General features: G+C 46.3%; 1 protein-coding gene across 4 annotated transcripts in view; it reads right to left on the minus strand.

Moving 5' to 3' along the window:
* TRAPPC12 (trafficking protein particle complex subunit 12) overlaps nt 1-21347 on the minus strand; it is an 85561-nt gene extending 64214 nt beyond the window's left edge. The window contains exons 1-3 of one of the 4 annotated variants that reach the window (XM_081797259.1): nt 21224-21347; nt 11795-13000; nt 1955-2071 (exon numbers count right to left, since the gene is read on the minus strand). In XM_081797259.1, coding sequence (XP_081653385.1) covers nt 1955-2071; nt 11795-12994 — 1317 coding nt within the window. In that variant the 5' untranslated portion in view covers nt 12995-13000; nt 21224-21347. Of the gene's footprint in view, nt 1-1954; nt 2072-11794; nt 13001-15386; nt 16199-21223 lie in introns of those variants that run through there. The other 3 variants (XM_081797257.1, XM_081797261.1, XM_081797260.1) reach the window with 3 other exon arrangements.
* Between the last annotated feature and the right edge of the window lie 2901 nt (nt 21348-24248).

Here is a 24248-nt window from a genome sequence, read left to right on the forward strand (position 1 = left end):
GGGATGGGGTGGCTGGGTGATAGACATTGGGGAGGGTATGTGCTATGGTAAGCACTGTGAATTGTGTAAGACTGTTGAATCACAGATCTGTACCTCTGAAACAAATAATGCAATATATGTTAAGAAAAAAAAACAAAAGAAGAAGATAGCAGGAGGGGAAGGATGAAGGGGGGGGGAATCGGAGGGGGAGACAAACCATGAGAGACGATGGACTCTGATAAACAAACTGAGGGTTCTGGAGGGGAGGGGATGGGGGGATGGGTTAGCCTGGTGATGGGTATTAAAGAGGGCACGTTCTGCATGGAGCACTGGGTGTTATATGCAAACAATGAATCATGGAACACTACATCAAAAACTAATGATGTAATGTATGATTATTAACATAACATAATAAAAAAATTTATTAAAAAAACCAATGATTACTGTATGGTGACTAACATTACATAATAAAATAAAATTACAAAAAAGGGACTGCATGTTGTGCCAATTGGTTGCAGCGTTTTTCATCTATGTGGTCACTCTCTTAAAATGCAAATAAAGACTGCTCCCCGAGAGGGTGTTCTAGAATTTAAAAAAAAAAAAAAAAAAAACACAAAAAAAACCAGACTATTTCTGGGGTGCCCTGGCTGGCTCAGTCAGCAGAGCATGCAACTCTTGATCTCCGGCTGGGCGTTTGAGCCCCACATTGGGTGTGCAGATAGCTAAAAAAAAAAAAAATTCTTAAAAAACAAACAAAAAGCCAGACTATCTCCATATTTTTCCTTCCCAAAGCTTCTTAGTCATAGCAATAATTCCAGAATCACTTCAGTAAAAGAAACCCAATGAAGCATTTGATTTAAATTTACTAAAAAATTAAACTTTAATTGCTTTATTAAAAATTTTTTTAAAAAGATTTTATTTGTTTGACAGAGAGAGAGAGAGCAGATAGTGAGAGCAGGAACACAAGCAGAGGGAGTGGGAGAAGGAGGAGGGAGAAGCAGACTCCCCGCTGAGCAGAGAGCCCGACTTGGGCCTCAATCCCAGGACCGTGGGATCATGACCTGAGCTGAAGGCAGATGCTTAACGATGGAGCCATACAGGCGCCCCTAATTGTTTTTTAAAAAAAAGATCTATTTATTTTAGAGAGCTTGAGAAAGCACGGGGCGGAGCAGAGGGAGAGAGAGAAGCAGACTCCACGCTGAGCCTGGAGCCTGACACGGGGTTCGATCCCACGACCCTGAGATCATACCTGAGCTGAAATCAAGAGTTGACTGCTCAATCGACTGAGGCACCCGGGTGCCCCTAAATTTTAATTGCTTTATGTATAAAATATTTGCTAACCACCTAAACAAATGATTCTTATTACCTCTTTGAAGACACATACTTCTGTAAATATGATAAAAGGTACCAAGGATAAAGGCAATTGTGGGGGGCGTACAGTTTCCTGGGCTTCAAAGACCGCCAGAAACACCTACCTGTTCATGTTAACATGCCTTCAGTTCAGATAGTTTCCCATTAATATTTGGGACTGCATCTCTGCCTGCATAGTCATACTTACTCCTAGTAATGAACAAAGATTTTTGTGTGCATTTTTGTTGAACCCACCCATTCAATAATAAACCCTTTATACCAAGTAGAGAAAACAGAGTATTTCAAAAAGAACAACAACATAAAAATAAAAATTACTTATCTTTAGTTATTGTATTTGATGAAGCATGTTTAATCAAAGTATATTCTGCTTCAAGGAATGTACTCATTTAAAATAATGGCTTTCTAACTAATTGGCCTTAATATTAAAAGTATGTTAATATGACACTTTTTCTGCACAGGACTGGTATCTAATTCAACACAATTTTATTTACATGCAAGGGCTTTAGATAATACATTTGAAGTAATTAACTCTGAGGAAAATACTACAAGGAAAGTCGGGCCTTATAAGAACAACAATATTGAAATCAAACACATCATTACTTACAATTAGCTGTTTCAACCCAACGAAAGTCTGCTCTACAGACTCGGCATTTAAGACCTGTCTCTTCGCTGCGGCTCTCTCACCCAGGAAGCGAAGCATCAGGTCTTTAACTGCATCCCCCTTGAAGGAATGTAAGAAAAATATGTCAAGACAATAAAATGTTAATTAAACTCAGCTAACCAGAACCCATACTAAACGAAATTTCTTTTTTCTCCATTGGTGTTTGGAGGTTAAAACGTGGTTACAGTACACTAAAACTTCAATCACCCAGATGCTTGAGCATCACCACCTTTAATAAAATGTGTATTTTAGAACTGCTCTCTTTATTTTAGAAGAAGGGGTAAATCACCACCACCTGGACCAGGCTTACATGAGAGGCACGCCGAGCCAGGAGTGGGGTTTGGGACCAAGGGCCAGATGGGGGCGGCAGCACAGGCCCCAGCAATCCGCCAGGTTGCCTTTGTCTCTGGGAAAGCCTCTGGGACCTGGCACTGCCGTCCTTCAGCCCGGAGACAAGAGAAGAGCACCCTCCCGAGCAGATCCTCTGCCAGGGGCTCAGCCAGACCCTCCTTCGGGTGCTAGGCTCACTCCCAACCCGGGAGACAAGAGAAGAGCGCCCTCCCAAGCAGGTCCTCTGCCAGGGACTCAGCCAAGCCCTCCTTCGGGTGCTAGGCTCACTCCCAGCCCAGGAGACAAGAGAAGAGCGCCCTCCCAAGCAGGTCCTATGCCAGGGGCTCAGACAGGCCCTCCGCTCACAGGAGTTATGCTGGGGGCCAGGAAAGCGCCCAAACGGCCTCTGCATGGGGAACTTGGGCCTCACAGACCGACTCCTTAGGTTCGACGCCCCCACGGACAGGGCCCAAGGATGGAAAAGTAGAATCCGAAGCTCCTGAGGGAAGGCGGCTGGTGAGGATGTGGATGAAAGGGACCCTGGCGCACAGCTGCTGGGAACAGAGGATGGAGCAGCCACCGTAGGACAGGATGGACGTTCCTCAGAGAGTCAGAACCAGCTTATGACCCCGCAGTGCCACTTCTGGGTATTTATCTGAAGGACATAAAGACACTAACTTGAAAAGATGTCTGCATCCCCATGTTCACAGTCAGTACTTGGGAACAAGCCACGTGTCCGTGGACGGATGAACGGATAAAGAAGACGAGGTGTCCATACCCCATGGAATAGGATCAGTTGCAGGAAGAGAATGAAATCTTGTCATTTGTTTCAACATGGATGGAACTTGAGGGCATTATGCTAAATGAAGTAAGTCAGAGAAAGACAAATCCCCTATGATGTCACTTCTATGTGGAATCTTAAAAAAATGAAAACCAAAAATCCAAACAAACTCAAAGATACAGGAACACACTGGTGATTGCCAGAGGCGGGGTGGGAGTGGGGGATGGGCCAAATGGGAAAGGTGGTCAAAAGGTGCAAACTTTCAGTTATAAAAGAAACAAGTCCTAAAAAAAAAAAAAAAAAAAGAAAGAAGGAAGGAAGTCCTGGGGATGAATGAACTGCATGGCAACTAGTTAACAGTGCTGCGCTGTATATTTGGAAGTTGCTAAGAGAATATATCTTACAAGTTTTATCACGAGAAAAATAATTCTGTAATACGTAAGGTGAGGGATGTTAACAAGACCTATCGTGGTGACCATTTTGCAGTATCTGCAAATACTGAATCATGTTATACACCTGAACTTAATATAATGTGTATCACTTATGCCTAGATAAAAAAATAAAAAAGAAGACGAACCAAACATAAGGGGAAGATGGAAGGGCGAGGGGCAGAGGACAAGGTGCTTTGGCCAGGCCAGGAGAGGAAGGATTATCAGTGGCTGGAATGGCCAGGGAGAAATGCCACCTTTTGGGTACTGGGGAATAAGAATCCTCTCATCTCAGCGAGTAAAACCCTGGCTTCCAGCTGCAGGCCGCTGAGTGCTAGCCATACAGGGCCATGGGCACACAGCGACTGAGGACGGAGAGGAGAGCAGTGTGGACGTGTTCCCTGCAGACTCCACAAGCGCCCCCGCCCCTTCCTATTGTTTTCCTACCCTTGGCGTAAGCATGCAAGGTGAATCTTTCGTGGTTGCCCAGAACAGTGACACTTAAAAAGCACCAGCCTGTGGATGACGTGTGCAGGAGTGGCAGAAAAGATGCTGCAGGGGTCTGCGGCTGCCCTTCCACGGGTAAAGGGGGAGAGGCGGCTTTGGCAGGGGGGTTCCAGGTCACAAGTCTGGTTCCGGCCCTGGGCACTGAGCCCCGTGCTGCAAGAGGCCAAGCCACACCTCTCTAGCGAAAATTTAGAAGCAGCAGTTTTATGATTTTTTGCTTTCAGAATGTGAGGTGAAATGCTTCAAATGCTGGAGCCACAGAAGGGGCTAACTGGTCTAGGAGGGACAATTAAAGGGCAGAATAAGAAGAGCTCTGCCATATGGCTCCATAAAGCTCTGCAGGAATGCAACTCCTATTAGACAAGGGCTTGAACTGGGTGGGAGGAGCTGTGAGCCGGAAAAGGGCAAGATCACATCTCCATGCCGCAGAGGGAGGACTCATTTAATTCCTCCATCCCTGCAACATTCTCTGTTAATTAGACCACACTACAAACATCTTTTCCCTTAAAAATCTCTGCTGGTTAACATTTTCGTTAGCACAGGAAGTTCCTGAGATATGAGCATTTGTAGGACTAACAAACATCTCACCTATGAAAGCCCAGGGACGGGACAAAATGTCTTTCCATGAACCTACTCCTGCTGTGTCACTGAGCTGGAGGGGACTATGGCCCAGGGGTCATGGCACCTGACTGCACATCCTCCTGTGGTCGCGGGGGAGAGGGGAGCAAACTTGCCCTGCTGTGGGATTTTTCTCAGAGCTATGCTGCTGCCCCTGGGATGGAACCCGCCTGGAACCCTTGGACACCTCCAAATCAGCAAACTCTTCAGTGAGGGACTGGTGCATCCAAGGCCAAGCAGGAAACGTGGGGAGATAGCATGGGAACGAGCCAGGACTCAGCCAGGCAACAGGGAGGATGCCTGTTGTTCCCCCCACCCTCACCACCCCTGTCAGAGGTGTTTATGCAAGAACAAGTGGCTGATCTCAGCTCACAGATGGCCATGGGCTGCCACCCCTCCTTCAGTGTGGGGACAGTTCAGCAGTCCCTTCTCGATTTTAATGGACAAAGACAAAATGGAAACCGGAGCAGCTGATTCACAGCATGCAGGCTTTACTGTCTAAGAAACCTGAAGACACAGTGGTCATGGGGCAGTGGTCTGAAGAGACAGTGGGCCCTGCACCTGACCCAGCACACAGTGAGCTTTCTGCCATGGCTCCAGTGAAGAAGCTCTGGGAGCATGTGATCCTCTTGCTCGTGTTTGCTCTCTCCCAGGGTAAGCAAAACCTCCTGAACAAACATCAAAGAAACAAAAACGAGGCAGAACCCCAAACTGGTGGAATGTAAAATGGTGCAGCCATCTGGAAGACAATTTGGACATTCCTCAAAACGTGAACCCCAGGGGCACCTGGGTGGCTCAGTTGGTTAAGTGTCTGACTCTTGGTTTCGGCTCAGGTTGTGATCTCAGGGTCCTGGGATCGAGCTCCGCATCAGGCTCCATGCTCACTGGGGAACCTGCCTGAGATTCTCTCCCTCTGCCCCTCGCCTGTGCACGCATGTGTGCACACATGCTCTCTCTAATAAATAAATTAATCTTAAAAAAATGAACCCCGGAGTTGCTATGTAACCCGGCAGTTCCACTCCGAAGTACGTACGCAAGAGAAATGGAAATGTGACCACACAAAAACTTGTTCATGAATGTTCATAAGCAGCATCATTCACAACAGCCAAAAAACGGAAACAAATGAAATGTCCATCAAGGGATGAATGGATAAAATGTGGAATATTCATAAACTGGAATATTATTTGACAATAAAAAGTAATGTAGGGATGATACATGTTACAAAATGGACGGCTCCTGAAAACATTATCCTAAGTAACAGAAGCCAGTCACGCAAGACCACATATTGTATGACTGCATTTGTATGAAATGTCTAGAACAGGAGAATCCAGAGACAGAGAGATCAGTGCTTGCCTGGAGCTGGGGGAGGGGGCGGGGTTTGGCTTCTTTTGGGGAGATAAAAATGTTCTAAAAATTGACTGTGGTGATGGTTGCACAATTCTGTCAAAATGCTAAAAACCAGGGGCGCCTGGGTGGCTCAGTTGCTGAGCGTCTGCCTTCGGCTCAGGTCATGATCCCAGGGTCCTGGGATCAAGCCCTGCATCGGGCTCCCTGCTCGGCGGGAAGCCTGCTTCTCCCTCTCCCACTGCTTGTGTTCCCTCTCTCACTGTGTCTCTCTCTGTCAAATAGATAAATAAAATCTTTTAAAAAAAATGCTAAAAACCAGTGAATTGTAAGTTGAATGTGTGAACTGTATCACATGTGAACTCTATTTCCCTTAAGCTGTAAAAACAAAACCAAATCTAATCCTTTTTTTCTTGTGAGGCCCCAAACAAATCAGAATTTGAGAGAATGTTTCAACAAGGAAAACGGTGGGAGGCTATCACAGAATGGCCTGAACTGGCCTCCCCACGTCTTCCTGGGCTCACTCTCATGCTTCAACTCAGTTCAGCAAACTTAGCTCAGGAACCGTTCACGAGTGTGGTGAGCAAAAGCAGCAGGGACTTCTTACGAGTAACCGGGACTGGACTGTTCTCCAGTGAGGAAAGGGATGAAGACACAGAAGAGGGCTGGGATCTGAGAGAATGAGAAAGATGACTTGAGTTCCTGAATTCAAAGGCACATTTGGAGCACAGTGTGAAGAGGAGTCCCAAGCAGGGTGTGGTGAACTTGCTGAGGTGAGGAGACAAAGTTGGGAATCCGAGAGGCTGAGGTGGCTGGAACTGGCAAGAAGGAGCACTGAAAACGAGGGACCTCTGCACAGAAGCCTGAGTCCATTGCTGGACACAAAGCAGCCCATGCACACGGTGATGCTCTAGAAGGCTGGGTGGAACGGCAAGGGAGCTGAGCAATTCTCAGAGGTCACACAGGCTGAAAGATGCTAAGTTTATGCCAACTGTGTGGAGCACTCTTGTTGAACACCGAGGCTTTCGACAGATGTCAGAAAGGTCACCCACGAGGAAAAGCTACTCTAAACTCACCCTAAGAAGCTTAAAAACAAACCTGAAAAAGATCAAGTGAATCTGCATATAACATACCTGCCGACCAGAACGAAGCGCAAGTCTTTTTGAAGACAACACAATACAGACTTCCAAACACATGAAACCCACAATGTCCATCCTCTAACCAAAAATGATGAGACATGGGACAAAGCCAGCACATGTGACCCACGACCAAGAGAAGAGATAAATACAAACAGATCCAGAGATTACGGAGATGACAGACTACCCGGAGAAGAACCTTCAGACCGCTGTTATAAATGTCCGTGAGGATCTGAAGCAAAACTTCAACACACTGAATAAAGAAAAAGATAAAAAAGCAGCAAATGCAAATTCTGGAGACAAAAAATATGAAAAATTCACCAAAAAGCATCAGCTGCAAACTAAAAAGCACAGAAGGAAAGACTACGGACTTCAGGACATGACTGCAGGAATTTCAAAGGGAAGCAAAAAGAGAAATAAAACTGAATAACAAACACAGATCCTTCGTGGCCTCTGGCAAAATCGAGTAATGTGTGGAATTGAGTCCCAGAAGTAGAGAGGAGGGAGGGAAAACTGAAAAACTATTTGAAGAGGTAAGGACTAGAATATTCCCAACTGGGAAAACACATCCCAGTAAGGTCAACAAATCCCAAGAAAGATAAACAGAAAAGAAAACCATGTGAATGCATATCAGGATCAAACAGCTGAAAACCAGTGATAAAATCTTAAAAGTAACCAGAGGAAAACATGTACATTAGGTATAGAAGAGTGAAGATAAAATTATAGGACGCCTGGGTGGCTCAGTCGCTTTAGTGTCTGCCTTTGGCTCAGGTCATGATCTCAGGATCCTGGGATCAAGTCCCTCATCGGGCTCCCTGCTAAGCGGGGAGTCTGCTTCTCCCTCTCCTTCGCCCTCTCTTCCCTGCTTGTGCTCACTCTCTCTCAAATAAATAAGATCTTAAAAATTATTATAAACTTCACATCCAGAACACAATGGAAGAGCATCTTTAAAATGTTGAATGGAAAAAAAAACCACCTGTCAACCTGGAATTTTATATTGTAAACATATTGCATATCCAGAAAAAAATAACCTTTAAAAATGGAGATGACATAAATGATTTCTGCAGACTAATGAAAGCTGAGAACATGTGTAGCTGGTGAAGCTGCAGGAACAGGTGGGTCCTTGGCTTCCTGTAGGCTCCTGACCTGGGGTTTCCACACAGACCGTGTGGGCTTCCCTGAGGGGATTCCGGAGAAATCCAAGTTGCAGGAAGGGTGAGAGGGAAGGCAAGAACAGGGAAAGAGAATGGGAAAGGGGTGGTGGAAGGCTCCAGTCTCCAAGTGTGTGTGCCAGGTTTCTCGTGCCGCCAGCATGGGCTGGGGAATTCTGATGCCTGCAAGAGGGGCCCAACCCCATCACCTTCACCTTCACCGCCCTGTTACCCTCACCACTGAAATTCTGCTGCTTCTATTTATTCCCCTTTTCCCTTCCTCTCTCTTTAGTGAACAAGCACCACACAAACAATTCTCCACTTTCATTCCTTACCGGTTCTAAAAAGTTCTGAATTACCATTTCCCCACAAACTTTCCATTTACTCCTTTGAGGACAGAGGGCACGTACAACCATAACGAGCTGAAAATGTCTGTGTCCTTCTGATGCCACTGGAGTGGAAGGAGGTGTTACACGTTCACCTTTCAGCTTCTAACTTAGCTAAGACTGCCACTGACGTCATTTCAGAGAGAAATTAAAATCTTTTCAAGTTTTATCCTCCAGGAAGGTAATTTTTAATGAGGTGAGCAATTTGGAAGAAAATCGTTAAGTGTTTTAGAAAGCTGATTGAGAATGAACAACTCTGTCGTAGTAACAGTGACAAAGGGGGAGCTTATTAATAAGTAAATCCAAGAACTGGTTTCAAAAGCTTGGTGTGCCCAGAAAATTAATAGAGAAACCAATCTGAAGTCTCCTGGCGAATAAACACAGCATGTCGGTTCAAGGTTAACCGTACATTTTCTTTTCTGTCTTGGGAATGATAACGTACAGGTGAAGAGACACATGTGGGCGCCCACGCAGCACACCTGTCATGTGGGAGAGTCAAAGGTATTCTGGGAACTATTCTTGGTTCAAATTTCAACCTACCACAAGGTTCCCAAAACCACCACCGTGGACTGCAAGAGGTCCTGAAGACATGGCCGGAGGACTTAAAGGAAATGAAAAGAAGGAAGGCTGTGCCCTGGTCAGCTCCCTGCCCTCTGCCCAGGCAGTGGGAGCTCCCTAACCCTTGCTGACTTGTGCAGTGTCCTGACTTTCTCATGGGCAGCTGCGTGGAACTGGGGAGGTAAATCACGGAAGCTTTAGAGTTAGGGAGGACCTATGACAGGGCCTCTGTATCTGATTCAATCTAGGGGAAACCAGCACTGAACTTCAGGGCTTGTTTCCTGACTCAAGGAGGACTGACATTTTGGGCAGCACAGTATTTCTGGTCTGGCACTAACCAGCCCACTGGCTATTTAGCATGCTTGGCCGCATCCATGAATGTCATGTGCTCACCCTAGACCTCTGGCAACCAGAGTGAAGCACCTCTACACATCTCCAAACATACCCTAGAACCCCTGGGCGAAGTCATTTCCATGGCAACCTTCAATTTTCCCTGAATTACAATGGGGGGGAAGCAAACTGCAAACAACAGATAGTGTGGAAAGGAAGTGCTAAAAGGCCAGTCCCACGGAGGCTGCAGGAACATGGTGGCCGAGCACAGAGTCCCCCAGAAGCAGGGACGGAAGAAACATGGAACAGTAAAGCCTTCCCCTCCTCCCCCTCTGCGGGTAGAGTGGATGTAGACAGGGCTAGGGAAGGGTGGGGAAGGAAATCTGTGAATACATAAACCAAATCCTGCATGTCCAAGTACCCCCTGAACTCAGAGTCCATACCCAGAATTCATTAAAAAGATGCCGCAAAAGTAAGTTTATGTTCAGTGTATTCTGCTCGAGAGAGTGGAGAAGGAAGCTGCTCACAATGCCTGGTAAACAGTACACGCACAATAAATGTGCGTTTGGTACCTGAATATGCTGTCAACACTGCCATGCGAAGTGTCAGAACCTATGGGCTCGCATTTCTAGGTCCCCAGTGTGGCCCTTCTCCCAGGGCTCAGCAGTTTACCATGCCACGACAACACACGTCCCACGCACTGGGCCTTCCGACCAGCCATGCATGTGCAGGAGCGGGCACATGCTTCCCAAAAGGGCTGCTGGAGACAGGAGGGCAGACACGCGCAGGACACAAGGCCAGCCACGGGGGCTGGACCGATGTCCCCCATGCCCGGCAACCTGGGCAATCACCTGCCACTGGCATCCGATGCGCTCACTCTCTAGGTACGTGTTACACGTATTTATAAACATTCTCACCATACTATGCATGCCACATGCCGTCTTGTATCCAGTTTTTCAAATTTAACAATAAAATATGGACCTCGTTAAAAATCCTGCTATATCATCATTTTTTAACATTTGTATTTAATTTTTTAAAAAAGATTTTATTTATTTGAGAGAGACAGCACGAGAGAGCGTGCACGAGCGTGGGGTGGGGAGGGGCAGAGGGAGAGGGAGAAGCAGATTGCCCGCCGAACAGGAAGCCCGGGAGCCCGATACGGGGTTCGATCCCAGGACCTTGAGATCATGACCCGAGCCAAAGGCAGATGCTTCACTGACTGAGCCACCCAGGCGTCCCTGTATCATCATTTTTAATACCTACGTTAATACTCCATTTTACAGATGACTCAAATGTATTCAACCAGCCTCTTGATAATGGGCTTTTGGATCGTTTCAGATGCTTTGCAATAATAAACCACACTGTGATGGGCATCCCAAAAGCTGGGTATTTGTACACCAGTGACATTATTTCCTTATAAAAAAATTCCTAAGACTGGGATTTCTGGACCAAATAATATGCACATTTGGATGCTGATTTAAAAACTTTACTTAAAAATGTTTGTACTGACTTATGGTCCCATCAGGGCTGCCTGAGTCAGGCCATTTTCCCACACTCTAGCAAACATGGAATAATCATAAACGAAATGCCCAATTAGATAACAGGAAATGGAGATAACCTTATCATCTTTGATTGCTAGACTGAACTTTTCTATGTCACTATTTATTATATAGAACATTGAAATATTTTTGTGATTTGTTACTTTGTGGGGCCATCCACATTTTTCTTAATGAGTCTATAAAACTCTTTCTACATCAAGCATGTTATATGCTAAACAAATATACTCCCCAGATTTTAAAAAAACGGAATGGGAGACATCATTTGCTGAAGCTTAAATGTCACAAATAACCTGAGCACCTGAAGTTCACAGCTACGTCAGAGAATTATGATGTAACTATCTACTTTGCTGGCATTTACTTCTAAGACGTTGACTAGTGCCTTAAATACATTAGGGAAATCAACAAAGTTCCAAATTAACTAGTGATGTAACACAGACTCTCCAAAAGAGTATTTTAGGAATTGCTAAAAAATGGGGACTTTTCAATCCCTGAAAGGTATTTATGTGTGTGTATGTGCACGCGCACGCACACACACACATCCATATGGGGGGGGGGGTGAGGGAGAGAGGGAAAGCAGAAAGAGATGAGAAGGAACTAGAAGTGGCCGCTGAGGAATCCGGCCACGAACGCCCCCCTGAAGATGTCCTGCACCCACCTGGATGTTGTCAAACTTGAGGCCTGGCATGGTGAGGCTCTCCTTGTCTACGAACACTGTGCTGTACTGTTGGGTGGCTACTGAAATCAGGACGTCCCTGGTCCCCTCCCCGGGGAGCCAGGCATCACTTCTGCGATCCATCTCGCTCATGCTCAGGGCCGTGGCAAAGGGGTCCTCGCTCCCCGCAAACACAGCCTGGATCTGTGAAAATGGTTTTGGAGACTGAGAGATTTCTACAGAAGCTGGGGAAACACCTGCTTTTGACTTTTCGATCCCTGGAGAGTGAGAAGGCTCAGCGGCACCTGGGGATCTTTCTCCCCCCGGAGTGGAGAGTGAAGACAGTTTTTCTGGAGCTGAAGAACCTGCATGGGGGTTACTGACGGAGATGAAAGTGGAAGTCGTGAACGAATCAAAGAAGTCTGAGGCCAAGGAATTAGTGTTGGCAGGATCACCAAAAAATTTACTCAGGCTGGGGCTTGGCTGCACAGCCTGGGGAGGGGTCTTGGCCACCGTTTCGCTCGCACCACTGAAGCTCGGAGACTTCACCATCTGGGGCTCGAAGCCATCCCGCAGGAGCAGGGGCGGCTGGGAGCGGGCGGGAAGCGGCTGGCTGAAGATGGTGCACACCGGGACGGGCTCCTCAGTGGGAGGGGACTGTCTCGGAGGTGGGGTGCACCCCAGCCCTTCCGGGTGAGTGCTCCCGTCCCCTGGGCCAGGGTCCTTTGCACCCTCCTCTCCCAAGGCGGGCACACCTTTGACTTGGTTGTGGTCTGGGTCCGGGGTCGTGTCAGAGATGTCTTTAGACACATCCTCTCCGTCACTTTCACTGTCCTTGCTCAGGGTGTCCACTGCTCCTTCGTCCCCGAGACTTTCCAGTGTGGGACCAGCGCTGCCTTCTGCAGGCTCCACAACATCCTGCAAACAGCCAAGGTCACCTGAGTCATCTTCACTATTATTAGGAGAGTCAGAAATGAGGACGCTCTCCATCAGGTGCTCATTAAGCTTATCTACGAAATTATTAGAATCTTCTGATATAGTCTCATTCTCTTCAGACCCAAACTCGTCTCCACCGAGGTCAATGGTTTCCTCGTGATAAAGCAGCTGCCCCTGCTCTCCCTGCGGAGTGGTGCTCCCGGTTTGCCCCTCGGCCGGACTCGAGTCCTCAGTCACGCTCTGCTTGGTGCCGTTAGCATTCTCCATGGCCCCCTGAAGCAAAGACAGATATGAACCAACCTCATCAGCTTTCTATCTCAGTTACTGTTGAGCTGATTTTACCTTCCTGTTAAAACTGTTTTTCAAACTTAAAAACAAATGGTGGATACATGTCATTATACATTTGCCCCAACTCATGGAATGCACAACACCAAGAGTGAACGCTAATGCGGACTATGGACTTTGTGTGATAATGACGTGTCAACGCAGGTTCACTGACTGTAACAAATGTACTGCTTGGTGAGGGAGGTGGAGGGTATATGGGAAATCTCTGAACCTTCTGCTCACAAGTTTGCAGTGAACCTACCACAACTGCTCCAAAAAATAAAGCCTATTAAAAAATGTTTATCAGTTATATATTCACATGGTTCAAAATTCGAAAGACTCCATTTCTCCAGCCATCTATCAATTGATTGATCATGGTAAAAGACACATAACGTAACCATCTTGATCATTTACCATCTTAACCATTTTTGACTTCAAAATTAAGGGGTATTCAGTGCATTCATATCATTGTGCAACCATCACCACCACCAATCTCCAGAACTCTTCTCATTTTGCAAAACTGAAACACTGTACCCATTAAACAATGACTCCCCAGCACTCCCTGCCCCCCAATGCCAGCCCCTGATAATGGCCTTCTACTTTATGACCCCATGAATGTGACTTCTGTAGGTACTTCACATAAGTGGGACACCACAGTATTTGCCCTTTTGTGACTGGCTTATTTCACTTAGCTTAATGCCCTCAAGGTTCACCCATGTTGTAGTATGTCAGAATTTCCTTATTTTTTCAGGCTGACTAATATTCCATTGTATCTTCATACCACATTTTGCTTCCACCTTCATCCACGATGAACACTTGGCTTGCTTCCACGCTTCGGCCACTGACTGCTGCCATGAACACGCATGTACAAATATCTCTTTAAGTCCTTGCTTTTAATTCCTTTGGGTATATACCCAGAAGTAGGATTGCTGAATCATATGACAATTCTATTTTTAATTATTTGAGCAACCAACAAACTGTTTTCCATAGTAGTTGCACCATTTTACATTTCCTGCAAAAATACACAAGGATTTCAATTTCTCCACATTCTTGATGATACTTGTTATTTCCTGTTCTGATAGTAGCCTTCCTAACGGGGGTGAGGTCTCCAGCCTTTTAAACCCTACTTGTTCTTAGCGGGCAGAGTAGGTGAGAAGCCAAGAAAACACAAAGGCCCTATTGCCTGGCCCCTGCCTATCAGCCTAGCCAACAATCTTAATTCAATTTTTGTGGATTTATACTGTTAGGGATGATGGCTGTGTCTCCTTGGGTTGCATTTCCAGAGAAAGTCATATTATTGTAGTGTGCACCTATGTGGGTCCACGTGTCAGGTTTTGGTTATAAAAGTTTGGGAAACTTGAATGGATCGTGCCTGTGACATTTTCCCATGAGAAGTGCTACAGTGGGTTTGGAGCAATGTGCAGTAAGTCGGTAATAATAAAGAATGAGATTTTGAAAGCAAACTAAAACAACAACAACAACAAAAACCTCTACTTATGACCCAGTTGTAGACCCCCTCTTCCATGAAGCCAAGACACTCCAACCTGTAACAATCTCCCCATTCTCCCTGGGACGCTGTCTGCCTGAGTCGAGCATGAGAAAGAAAAACTGTACCAAGACAGGCACCCTCATTGAAGCAGGCTGACCACTGGACCTAATGACAGTGAACCAGACAGATTACTGGTGCGAATTCTGTCCTCGGTACTGTTCTAAGGGTTGTATGTGTATGTTCTTACTTGATCCTCAGAACCACCCTGTGATACAACCACTATCATTTTCTTTATCTTGCAGATGAGGAAGCTGATGCTCAGGGAGGTCAAACTCGCTCAAAGCCGTGCCGCTAGTAAGCAGAGAAACCAGGGCCGGTTAAAGCTGAAACGCTGGGTTGACACTGGATGGTAGAGGCCACAGAATGAAACAAGGAGTTTGAACTCTAAAGAAAATGTGCTCCTTTTCTTGAAAAACTTTTTTAGCAAAAGTTACTGTATATAGTTCTATTCTTATAGTGAACGAAGTCCAATTAAGATGAGGGTTTTTCTAGAAAAAAAAATGCCTGCTTGACCTTTAAAATCTATACTTAGATGATCTCTAGATAAGAGTACTTCTTTGGCAACACTTCCACAGTATTCCAAATTAGCCGTCCTTCCTTTTTACAGCCTGGTCACCCTGAGCTCTAAAAACAAGATTAAAGTAGATAACCAAAGGTAAACACTTTGGAGAAGTTTCTTGTCCAGCATAGTCAGTTACTAATTCCCCATTTGTTACATACTCATCTGATTAGCTATAAAGGAGTCAAAAATGAAATGAAAAAGGAACAAAAGCCTTTTTCTGGTACCGTTTCATAGCAAGGCAGAGGAGAGGCTGCCTGGAGAGCATCAAAAATGGACATGCCGTCACATGCGGGGCTGTCCCCTGGGTCCTCTCTGTGCAGCAGAGGCTGGGCAGGAAGACCATGGGAACAGCAAGCACGACTTCCTTTCACCTGGACAGCAGCTGAGTGCAACACCATCAATGCCCCAATGCACAGAAGGGGACGTTGAGAATCAGAGCAGTGATGGGACTCAGCAACATCACTGGTAGTGGGGCACCCAGCTGGCTCAGTCGGTAGAGCCCATGACTCTTGATCTTGGGGTTGTGAGTTTGAGCCCCACATTGGGTGTAGACAGAGATTACTTAAAAATAAAATCTCTAAAAGAAAATGATAAAATCATTGGTAGGGGCGCTTGGGTGGCTCAGTCTGACTTCCCACACTGCCAGGAATGGAGTTTGGTCCTTCCTGACTAACCCTCATGAGGACTGAAGTATCCCAGCCCCTAGCACAGTGCTTGCCTACCTGGGAGATGCCAGTAACTATAGCTGGGTTAACTTGGTTCTGAGCCCCTCGCAGAATAAAAACAGTTCAGATTTTAACTCCAGAAATCCCAATACTACACTAATGGTTAATTGTAGAATAATGTAGGCTATAAGAAAAGGTCTGATACAATTGCAGGAAAAGGTAAAAATATCAGAACTGGCAAAAGCACAGTGTTTTCTTTACATACAGGGAAGGGTGGAGAAAGTTCTACTCTTAAAATAAGCAGGATTAACTGCCAGTCAAGGTTAATTTGTATGTATTAGATACAGAGACAGACTAAAATGGGGGCACCATAGGAAAGACTGTCCAGATAACACTGAGCTACTTCCCACAATTCATTGGAATAAGAGAAAGCTAATCACTATACAAGACCCACTCATGATGTGGACTGGATACTTACAGCAAGAAACAACTGCTTCACCAGTAATTAAAGAAACAGAGATTGAAACTATGACTTTTTAGGAAAAAAACTCTGACAGAGACAGATTTTTAGAAATGACAGCTCCTAGAGAGCTTTGGGGAAGCTTATTTATTGAGAATAGAAATGTAACTTTTCTGCAGAGCAGGTAGGCAAAGGATAAAACTCTGACACAGCAATTGTGTTTACCAATTTATCTAAAATGTTTTTAAAGTAACAATCTTCTGAAAGGAAGAAAGCAAGGTAAACATCAACATTCTTGCAAATCAATGCTTGTTTGTAACTATGTTTTCTCTTTAGAAACCTTGTTTTTAATCCAATCTAAATTAGAAAAATCAATGTTTCCTAGTGATAAAGACTAAAAAGGTGCTGCCCAATCCAGAGTAAAAATTATATTGTCAATCCTAATTTCTTTGGGGGAAGGGCAGAGGGAAAGGGACAAGCAGGCTCTCCACTGAGCAAGGAGCCCGATGCGGGACTCGATCCTAGGACCCTGGGATCATGACCTAAGCCAAAGGCAGATGCTCAACCAACTGAGCCACCCGGACACCCCAATCTTAATTTCTGAATAGAAACTACATATTTATTAAAAACCACTGCCAAAGGGCTGTTTTGAAACATCCTGCAACTCACAGCATACTACTGTGTCTTAGATCCCAGGGTAACTCGGTAATCCCATGTTGTAGGGAGTGACACAGAGAGAAAGCTAGGTAGCTAACACACATACATGAGGCAAACAGAAAAATGGCACAGGGGTGACGGAGATATTCTGGACAGAAAGAGATAGCTCAGGTACAAACTTTCTTCTCTCAGTAGGAGAACTTAGAGGTTCTTTTCTTGTAACTTTCCCCCTTCTCTCCTAAAGGTGCATTTCTGTAAAAAACTTTTAACAAATTTTGAGTGGATACAAACAATATTTATAACATACGGTTGAGACACTCTAATATTTACTTCCCTCCCCTTTAGTGGTAATATTCTGAAATTTGCCATACTCTTATTTTTCTTTAATCTTCCACATGCTTACTTCCTTAACACGTTACTTAGAATTTTCAGTTTTTGACCTAATTTCCCCTCTCTATGCTTAACCTTGAGATTCAACTTTATTAGTAGTGTGAGGCTGGGATTCATACATCTTTGCTGTTGAGAGTGCCCTGTTGTGTGATGGTGTCACAACATATGATCTATTCTTTTTTTTTTAAAGATTTTATTTATTTGACAGAGAGATAGAGAAAGAGCACAAGCAGGCAGAGAGGTAGGTAAAGGGAGAGAGAGAAGCAGGCTCTCCACTGAGCGGGGAGCCCTACATGGGGCTCAATCCCAGGACCTTGGGATCACGACCTGAGCCGAAGGCAGCCGCTTAACCGACTGAGTCACCCAGGCGCCTCAACATATGATCTGTTCTATCACCGATGAGCATCTGAGGTATTTTTAGGTTTTTGATAGTACAAACAGTGCCATTATGAATATTCTCATACATGTCTCCTGGTGTTCATGTGCAAACTTCTTCAAGATGTTATCAAACGTTATGTGTATGTTGGTTCATAGAGAATATATCTCTTCATCTTTGCTAGATAATGTCAAATTGCCTTCCTAAGTGTTTGTACCAATTTACCCACACAGTGGCAGTGTGAAAGTATTCTTGTTCACCACATTTACCTACACTTGGTACGGTCAGACTTCTTAATTAATATCAAGAATATATAAAAAATTCTTATAACTCAATAGAACAATAAATGACCCAACAGAAAAATAGGCCAAAGATCCAAACAGGCTGAAAGGGATACGCATTTCACAAGCATGAATCCTGTGACTCAATAGCCATCCATCTTGATTTTTCCAGGACGCTTCCATTCATACCCATGGTTATGGTAAAACTAAGTATATCTTTTCGCTCTCAAGAGCTCTGGTTAAGACAATAAATGGTTCTATGACCTATGTATCACAGAGAAACTCTTCACATGGTAGCATAAGCTATGACCGTGAATGCTTATCAACAGCAACTCCAAACAAAATACCTGCCTCCTTCCAAAGATTTAAAAAAAAAATCTGGAAACAAGTACTGCCCACAGACACAATAATAAATAAATAGCATATTAAAAATGGAACATTAAATGTTAAACGAATGAACCATGCTATATCTAGTGCATCAATGTTTGAACCTCACAAATCTAATTTTGCACAAAGAATGAGTAGAAAAATAAGCAGCATAATTTTCTGTATAAGGTTCAAAAACACGTAAATTAAACAATGTATTGTTTTAGGAATACAAGTGCAAAAGCAAGGTGATTATAATACCCAATTCTTCTGGGGAGGGGGCTGGAGGTAATGGCAAGTGAAGGTTTGATCAGGGAGGGACACATGAACAAGCCATTGGCAACTGTCCATTTCTATGCTGGTGGGCAGAAGACTGGGTCAGGTTTGCACTTGATCTTTGTCTTCCATGAATGTTACATGTGGTCTTTATATTTCATAATTAAAAAATGGAACAGCAGATGTATTTGTTTTTGATTTCTGTGTAATATAATTCATTATTTCTACTATTGGCTTAATAATTTTATTAAATCAGAGACATGATTTTAGCTTATGTTAGCATTAAAATGCTAGCAAAGAAAGTGGACTTTTTGTTCAGGTGAGTGCTTTGCACGATGCCCTTAATTAATGCCTTACGATTTTTTTTTTTTTTAAGAGAGAGAGGGAGAGGGAGCACATGCATGAGCAGGGTGGGGGGAGCAGAGGAAGAAGGAGAGAGAGAATCTCAAGCAGGCACCATGACCAGTGTGGAGCCCTATTCAGGGCTTGATCCTACAACCCTGAGATCATGACCTGAGCCGAAATCAAGAGTTGGACTCTCAACCAACTGAGCCACTGAGACGCCCCTGGAGCCAGGATTTAAACTTCAGGAGTTGTGGTGGTGTCCAGGCTTTTAGCAACTAATGCTGCTGCTTCTCTCACTGTAAACTTCTTGAAACCAAAGATCGTTTATATTTTCTTACAGATTTTTATTTACTTTTTTGAGAGAAGAAAGAGAGAGAACGGGGCGGGGGGAAGGGGCAGAGGGAGAGGGAGCAGCAGACTCCCTGCTGAGCAAGGAGCCTGACACGGGGCTCGATCCCAGGACCCCCGGATCATGACCTGAGCTGAAGGCAGATGCTTCACCGACTGAGCCACCCAGGCGCCCCACCTTACATTTTTTTTTAAGTACTAACCTTTAAGTGATTATTTAAGAACTGAAGTTTCATTAAGAACAACTCACTAAGAACAATTAAAACTACAGTAGTTCAGGTTCCCTTTCTGGACATGATGCTGGAATTATGTCTTTTACCAGACTGCGATAATGTAAACCCTATTTCCATGAAAACATATGCCATGTAGTGTAAATCTAATTAGCATATACTTACAAAAGCCCCCATGTAAAGAACAGACACTGCAGATGAAGTATTTACATGTGTTATCTTATTTAATCCTCAGGACCAACTTACAGAGTACCATTATGACCTCCATTATGCAGCAGAGAAAACCAGATGATTTGGCCAAAGGCATACTGTCAATATTTGATTTCGACACAGATTTTTCTGCCTTTGCTCTTCCTGTAAGGCTGCTAGGACAGATCACCATCCAGAGTAGCAGAGGGGAGTCAGAAGGAGCACTGAACACAAGCTCTGAATAACTGCTGAGTCTTAGCTTCACTACTAAGCAATCTTTGAAAAATGACTTAATTTCTTAGTCTTGCTTTCCTCAGTCTGTAAACTGGGGTCATAAGGAATAAACAGTAACTGACGCACAGGGTACTTTTAAACTGTAATGAGCTACATATACATTAGCACAGTAAACTATAATTTTAATAAAGAAGTACAGTGCTAACATGCTGTTGGAAATCACAGCCTGGGAGGACGAGTGAAAGACACTGCCACTAAATTGCCCTAATTGCATTCCCCTCCCCCTCTCCCATCCCACCACAGTGGGCCAGGCTCAGGGGCTGTCACTCGGTACCATCCTGAATTCATGAAAAGAAGCCAGGAAGAGAGTATCTGGATGCAAAGACACCCTATCTTCCAGCAGCCACGAGAAGGGGGAAACTATAGTCCAAGTTCCGCCTAGTTAAACCTTCCTGGTCAGGTGGGAGGAACACACACGCATTTCAGGACATATCTTTGAGCCCTGCGCTTCTTTTAAAATAAATGTTTTCTGGGGCGCCTGGGTGGCTCGGTCGTTAAGCGTCTGCCTTCAGCTCAGGTCATGATCCCGGCTCCTGCGATCAAGCCCCGCATGGGGCTCCCTGCTCAGCGGGAAGCCTGCTTCTCCCTCTCCCTCTGTCTGCTTGTGTTCCCTCTCTCGCTGTGTCTCTGTCAAATAAATAAAATCCTAAAATAAAATAAAATGTTTTCAGTCTTCGCAGTATACGCACTCTATCGATCAGTTCCGACCCGAATGTGGCTCTGGAAGGAATCAGGACGTGGAATAATAGCGGCGTCTACACTTTCACACAAACCGCCGCATTTACCCTCCCAGTACTGAGGGTTTGGTCGGGCAGGTGCCGTCCGTCTACAGAAGAGCAAACTAACAAGAAGAAAAATCAAGGCGCTTGCTCAGGCCAAGCTGCTCACTGAGTGCCACAGCTGGGACCTGGAGGAGACCTCCCAGGACGAGACGTCACGGAGCAGCCCCCCGCGGAGGAGCCCCACAAGGCGGGGGCCGGGACAGGAGACCCCGGAAAGGAGCTCCGGCAGGAGACACCGATGAAGAGACCCTCCCTCCCCGTGGGAGGGGCGGCCCGGCGACAAGCCACCGAAGGGGTGCACCTCCCGTGGAGAAGCTTCCCGAGCGGCTGGGGTCAGGGCCGGCGGGGCTGCGGTTACGGACGACCTGACCCCCTCCCCACATTCCAGGCCCCGAGTCTCACCTGCCCCCTGCCCCCTGGGTTGGGGAGGCGGTCACCTGCTGCCGCGACCAGAGCGCGGGGAGAAAGTGGACGAAGACCGGAAGGAGGGACTGGAGCCGGCGCCTCCTCCGCCTTTTACGCCTGCGCGCGCTCTCCGTTCACGCTGCTTTTGCGCAGGCCTCGTGCAGGGGGGGCCTCCCAGCCATTTCCGGTTCGTGCTGCGGTGGGCGGGGCCTGCTCACCTAGGTGCTATGGTGGGCGGGGAATGGAGATTGCCTTCTCAGGCAATCGGAGACGGTGAACGGGACGCTCCGGTCTGCGCCTCTGCCTCCTTGTTTTTTTTTACTGGAATCCCTGAGGGCTCTTTATTCGTTTGAGGGATATCTGTTGAATATTAACTGTGCCTGGCAGGGCACTGGGCATTAGGATACAACAGAGAAAAACCATTTCTGTCTTCATAAGTGATTACATTTTTTTATTTTTTTAAAAGATTTTATTTATTTATTTGACAGAGAGAGAGAGAGACCCAGCGAGAGAGGGAACACAAGCAGGCAAGCAGGGGGAGTGGGAGAGGGAGAAGCAGACTCCCTGCTGATCAGGGAGCCTGATGTGGGGCTCGATCCCAGGACCCCGGGATCATGACCTGAGCTGAAGGCAGACGCTTAACGACTGAGCCACCCAGGCGCCCCATATTTTTTTTTTGACAATATAGTATATATTCAGTGTGTACAATGTAATGTCTTGACACCTGTATACATCGTGAAATGAGTACCACAATTGATCAAATTAACACATCCATCATCCCAATCTGTTACCTTTTTTGTGGGTGTGTGATGAAAACCCTTGAGATCTACTCTCAAAAGTTTCAAGTATAGGGTATCTTACTAACTGTAGTCATCTTTCTGTACATCAAGTCTCCAGAACTCATTTGCATTATAATTGAAAAGTTGTATCCTTTGATCACTCTCTCCTTTCCCCTTACCCCTCAGCCTCTGGTAAGCACCACTCTATTTCTACAATGAGTTCAAAGTTTTGTGTTTTTTTTTTCGTATTTCCCATGTAGGTGTACTCATGCAATATTTGTCTTTCTGTGTTTGGCTTATTTCACTTAGCAGAATGTCCTCAGATTCATTCGTTTAGCAAATGACAGGATTTCCTTCTTAAGGCTAAATAACATTCCATTGTGTGTGTGTGTGTGGGGGGGCACCCATGTGTGCCACATTTTGTTTATCCATTCATCTGTCTATGGACACTTAGGTTGTTTCCATGTCTTGGTTGCTGTGAATAGGCTCCAATGAACACGAGTGTGCAGATGTCTCTTTGACATGGTGATTTTATTTCCTCTGACTCCCGGAAGTGGGATTGCTGGAACATATGGTACTTCCGTTTTTAACTTTTTGAGGAAGCTCCATACTGTTTTCCACAGTGGCTGCACCAGTTTACATGCCCACCAACAGCGTATAAGGGTTCCCTTTTCTCCACTTCCTGCCAACACTTGCTGTCTTTTGACTTTTTGATACCGGCAATCCTTACAGGTGTGAGGTGATATCTCACTGTAGTTTTTATTTGCATTTCCCTGTTGATCAGAGATGGTGGGCATCTTTTCATATACCTGTTCCAGGACTTGCCATTTGTCATGAAGATGGATTAAGGGTTGAGAGAAAAAAATAATCACACAGTTGGAGAGGTGTGTGGTCTTGGAAAGCAGAGGAACCCAGCTTAGTGAAGGGGGTTCTGCTATGGCATTTTGGGATTCCATGCAGTTTCCTTTCTGTCTGTTAAGGACATGGTCAAGGCCAGCACAGTCAGGGGGTACTAAGTAGTGTCCTCCACCATCATCCTTGGACATCTCCAGGGAACCCAGGCTCTTCCCAGCAGGTTCCCATTCAGAGTCAAATGCTGGTCAGATGCTGCCAGAGGTGTGGTGCCAGGCATCACCCCCTGGCGCAGCACTGGTATTCCTCCCCCCCCGGCCCCCCCATAGTGTTGGCTGCCTGCCGCCTGAAGGAGCGTGGCCCCTGACCTTAGGGATCCTGGGCAGTGTCCTGGTGAGTCCACAGACCAGGCACACATCCTAGCTCCCCACCTTATTACCTCGGTGCACTTAACTGTTAGTCAATTTTGCAGTCTCTCATCTCTTAAGATGGAAGCATGCTACCTTAGGCGCAGGGTTAGAGCGAAGAACTTCAAGACAGCGCCTGCAAAGCGTTTGTCCCCGCGCCCCTCTAAGCACTAACCATAACAAACAACACGTCACAGATCCAGGTGAGTGATTCTCTGCGATAACGGAGCAGGGAGGGCTCCAGGCAGGTGACATCTGAGTGACGCCCGCCACCCGCCACCCCAGTCCATGCCCCACCGCCCAGCCCCTCCTCCACCCCTGGAGATTTGGCTCCGGGCCAGGCTCCTCCGGGTCGGGTCCTCCTCCTGCGGCCAGTAGGGGTGAGAACCCGTATGGAGTCAGGTGAGCATGCGCACGAGCCCGGAGCCACATCCATTGGCAGCCGGCGAGGAGCGTATTGATGACGCATCAGGAAAATACAGGAAGTAAGGCCTACGGGAGCCGAGGTGGGCCTAAAAGACTCCGGGTTCGGGCCTCCTGGGCGGGAGGGAATGAATGGGCGCTGACCCGGAGGCGCGTCCGCTCTAGGGACAGGCCTTAGGCGTGTGAGTGGCCGCAGCATGGAGGACGACGCTCCGGTGATCTATGGGCTGGAGTTCCAGGTGCGTCCCAGGAGGGCCCCGGCGCCGCGCGGTTTGCGCAGCGAGGCCGGCGCGTCCCCAGCCCCCCTGTGCAGCTGAGGACCGGGAGGGGGGCTGCGGGGTGCGCCTTTAAAGGACTTGGTTATCCAGGAAGGCCCCGGGTCCTGCGTGATGCAGGGTGGGCGCAGCGCAGGTGCCCACGACCCCCGCGCTGGGGAGCCCCGGCCGCCTCCTCTCCCCGCAACCCTGGGTGTTGCTGGGGGGCTGATGTGTACGTACTGTGTACGGTTTCCTGCAGCCTGCAGTTCGTGGACGCAGGCACCGCATCTGTGGGTTTTCTGGG

The sequence above is a fragment of the Leptonychotes weddellii genome, chromosome 10 (genome assembly GCF_054177405.1).
Source record: "Leptonychotes weddellii isolate Sample4059 chromosome 10, ASM5417740v2, whole genome shotgun sequence".
NCBI lineage: Eukaryota > Metazoa > Chordata > Mammalia > Carnivora > Phocidae > Leptonychotes > Leptonychotes weddellii.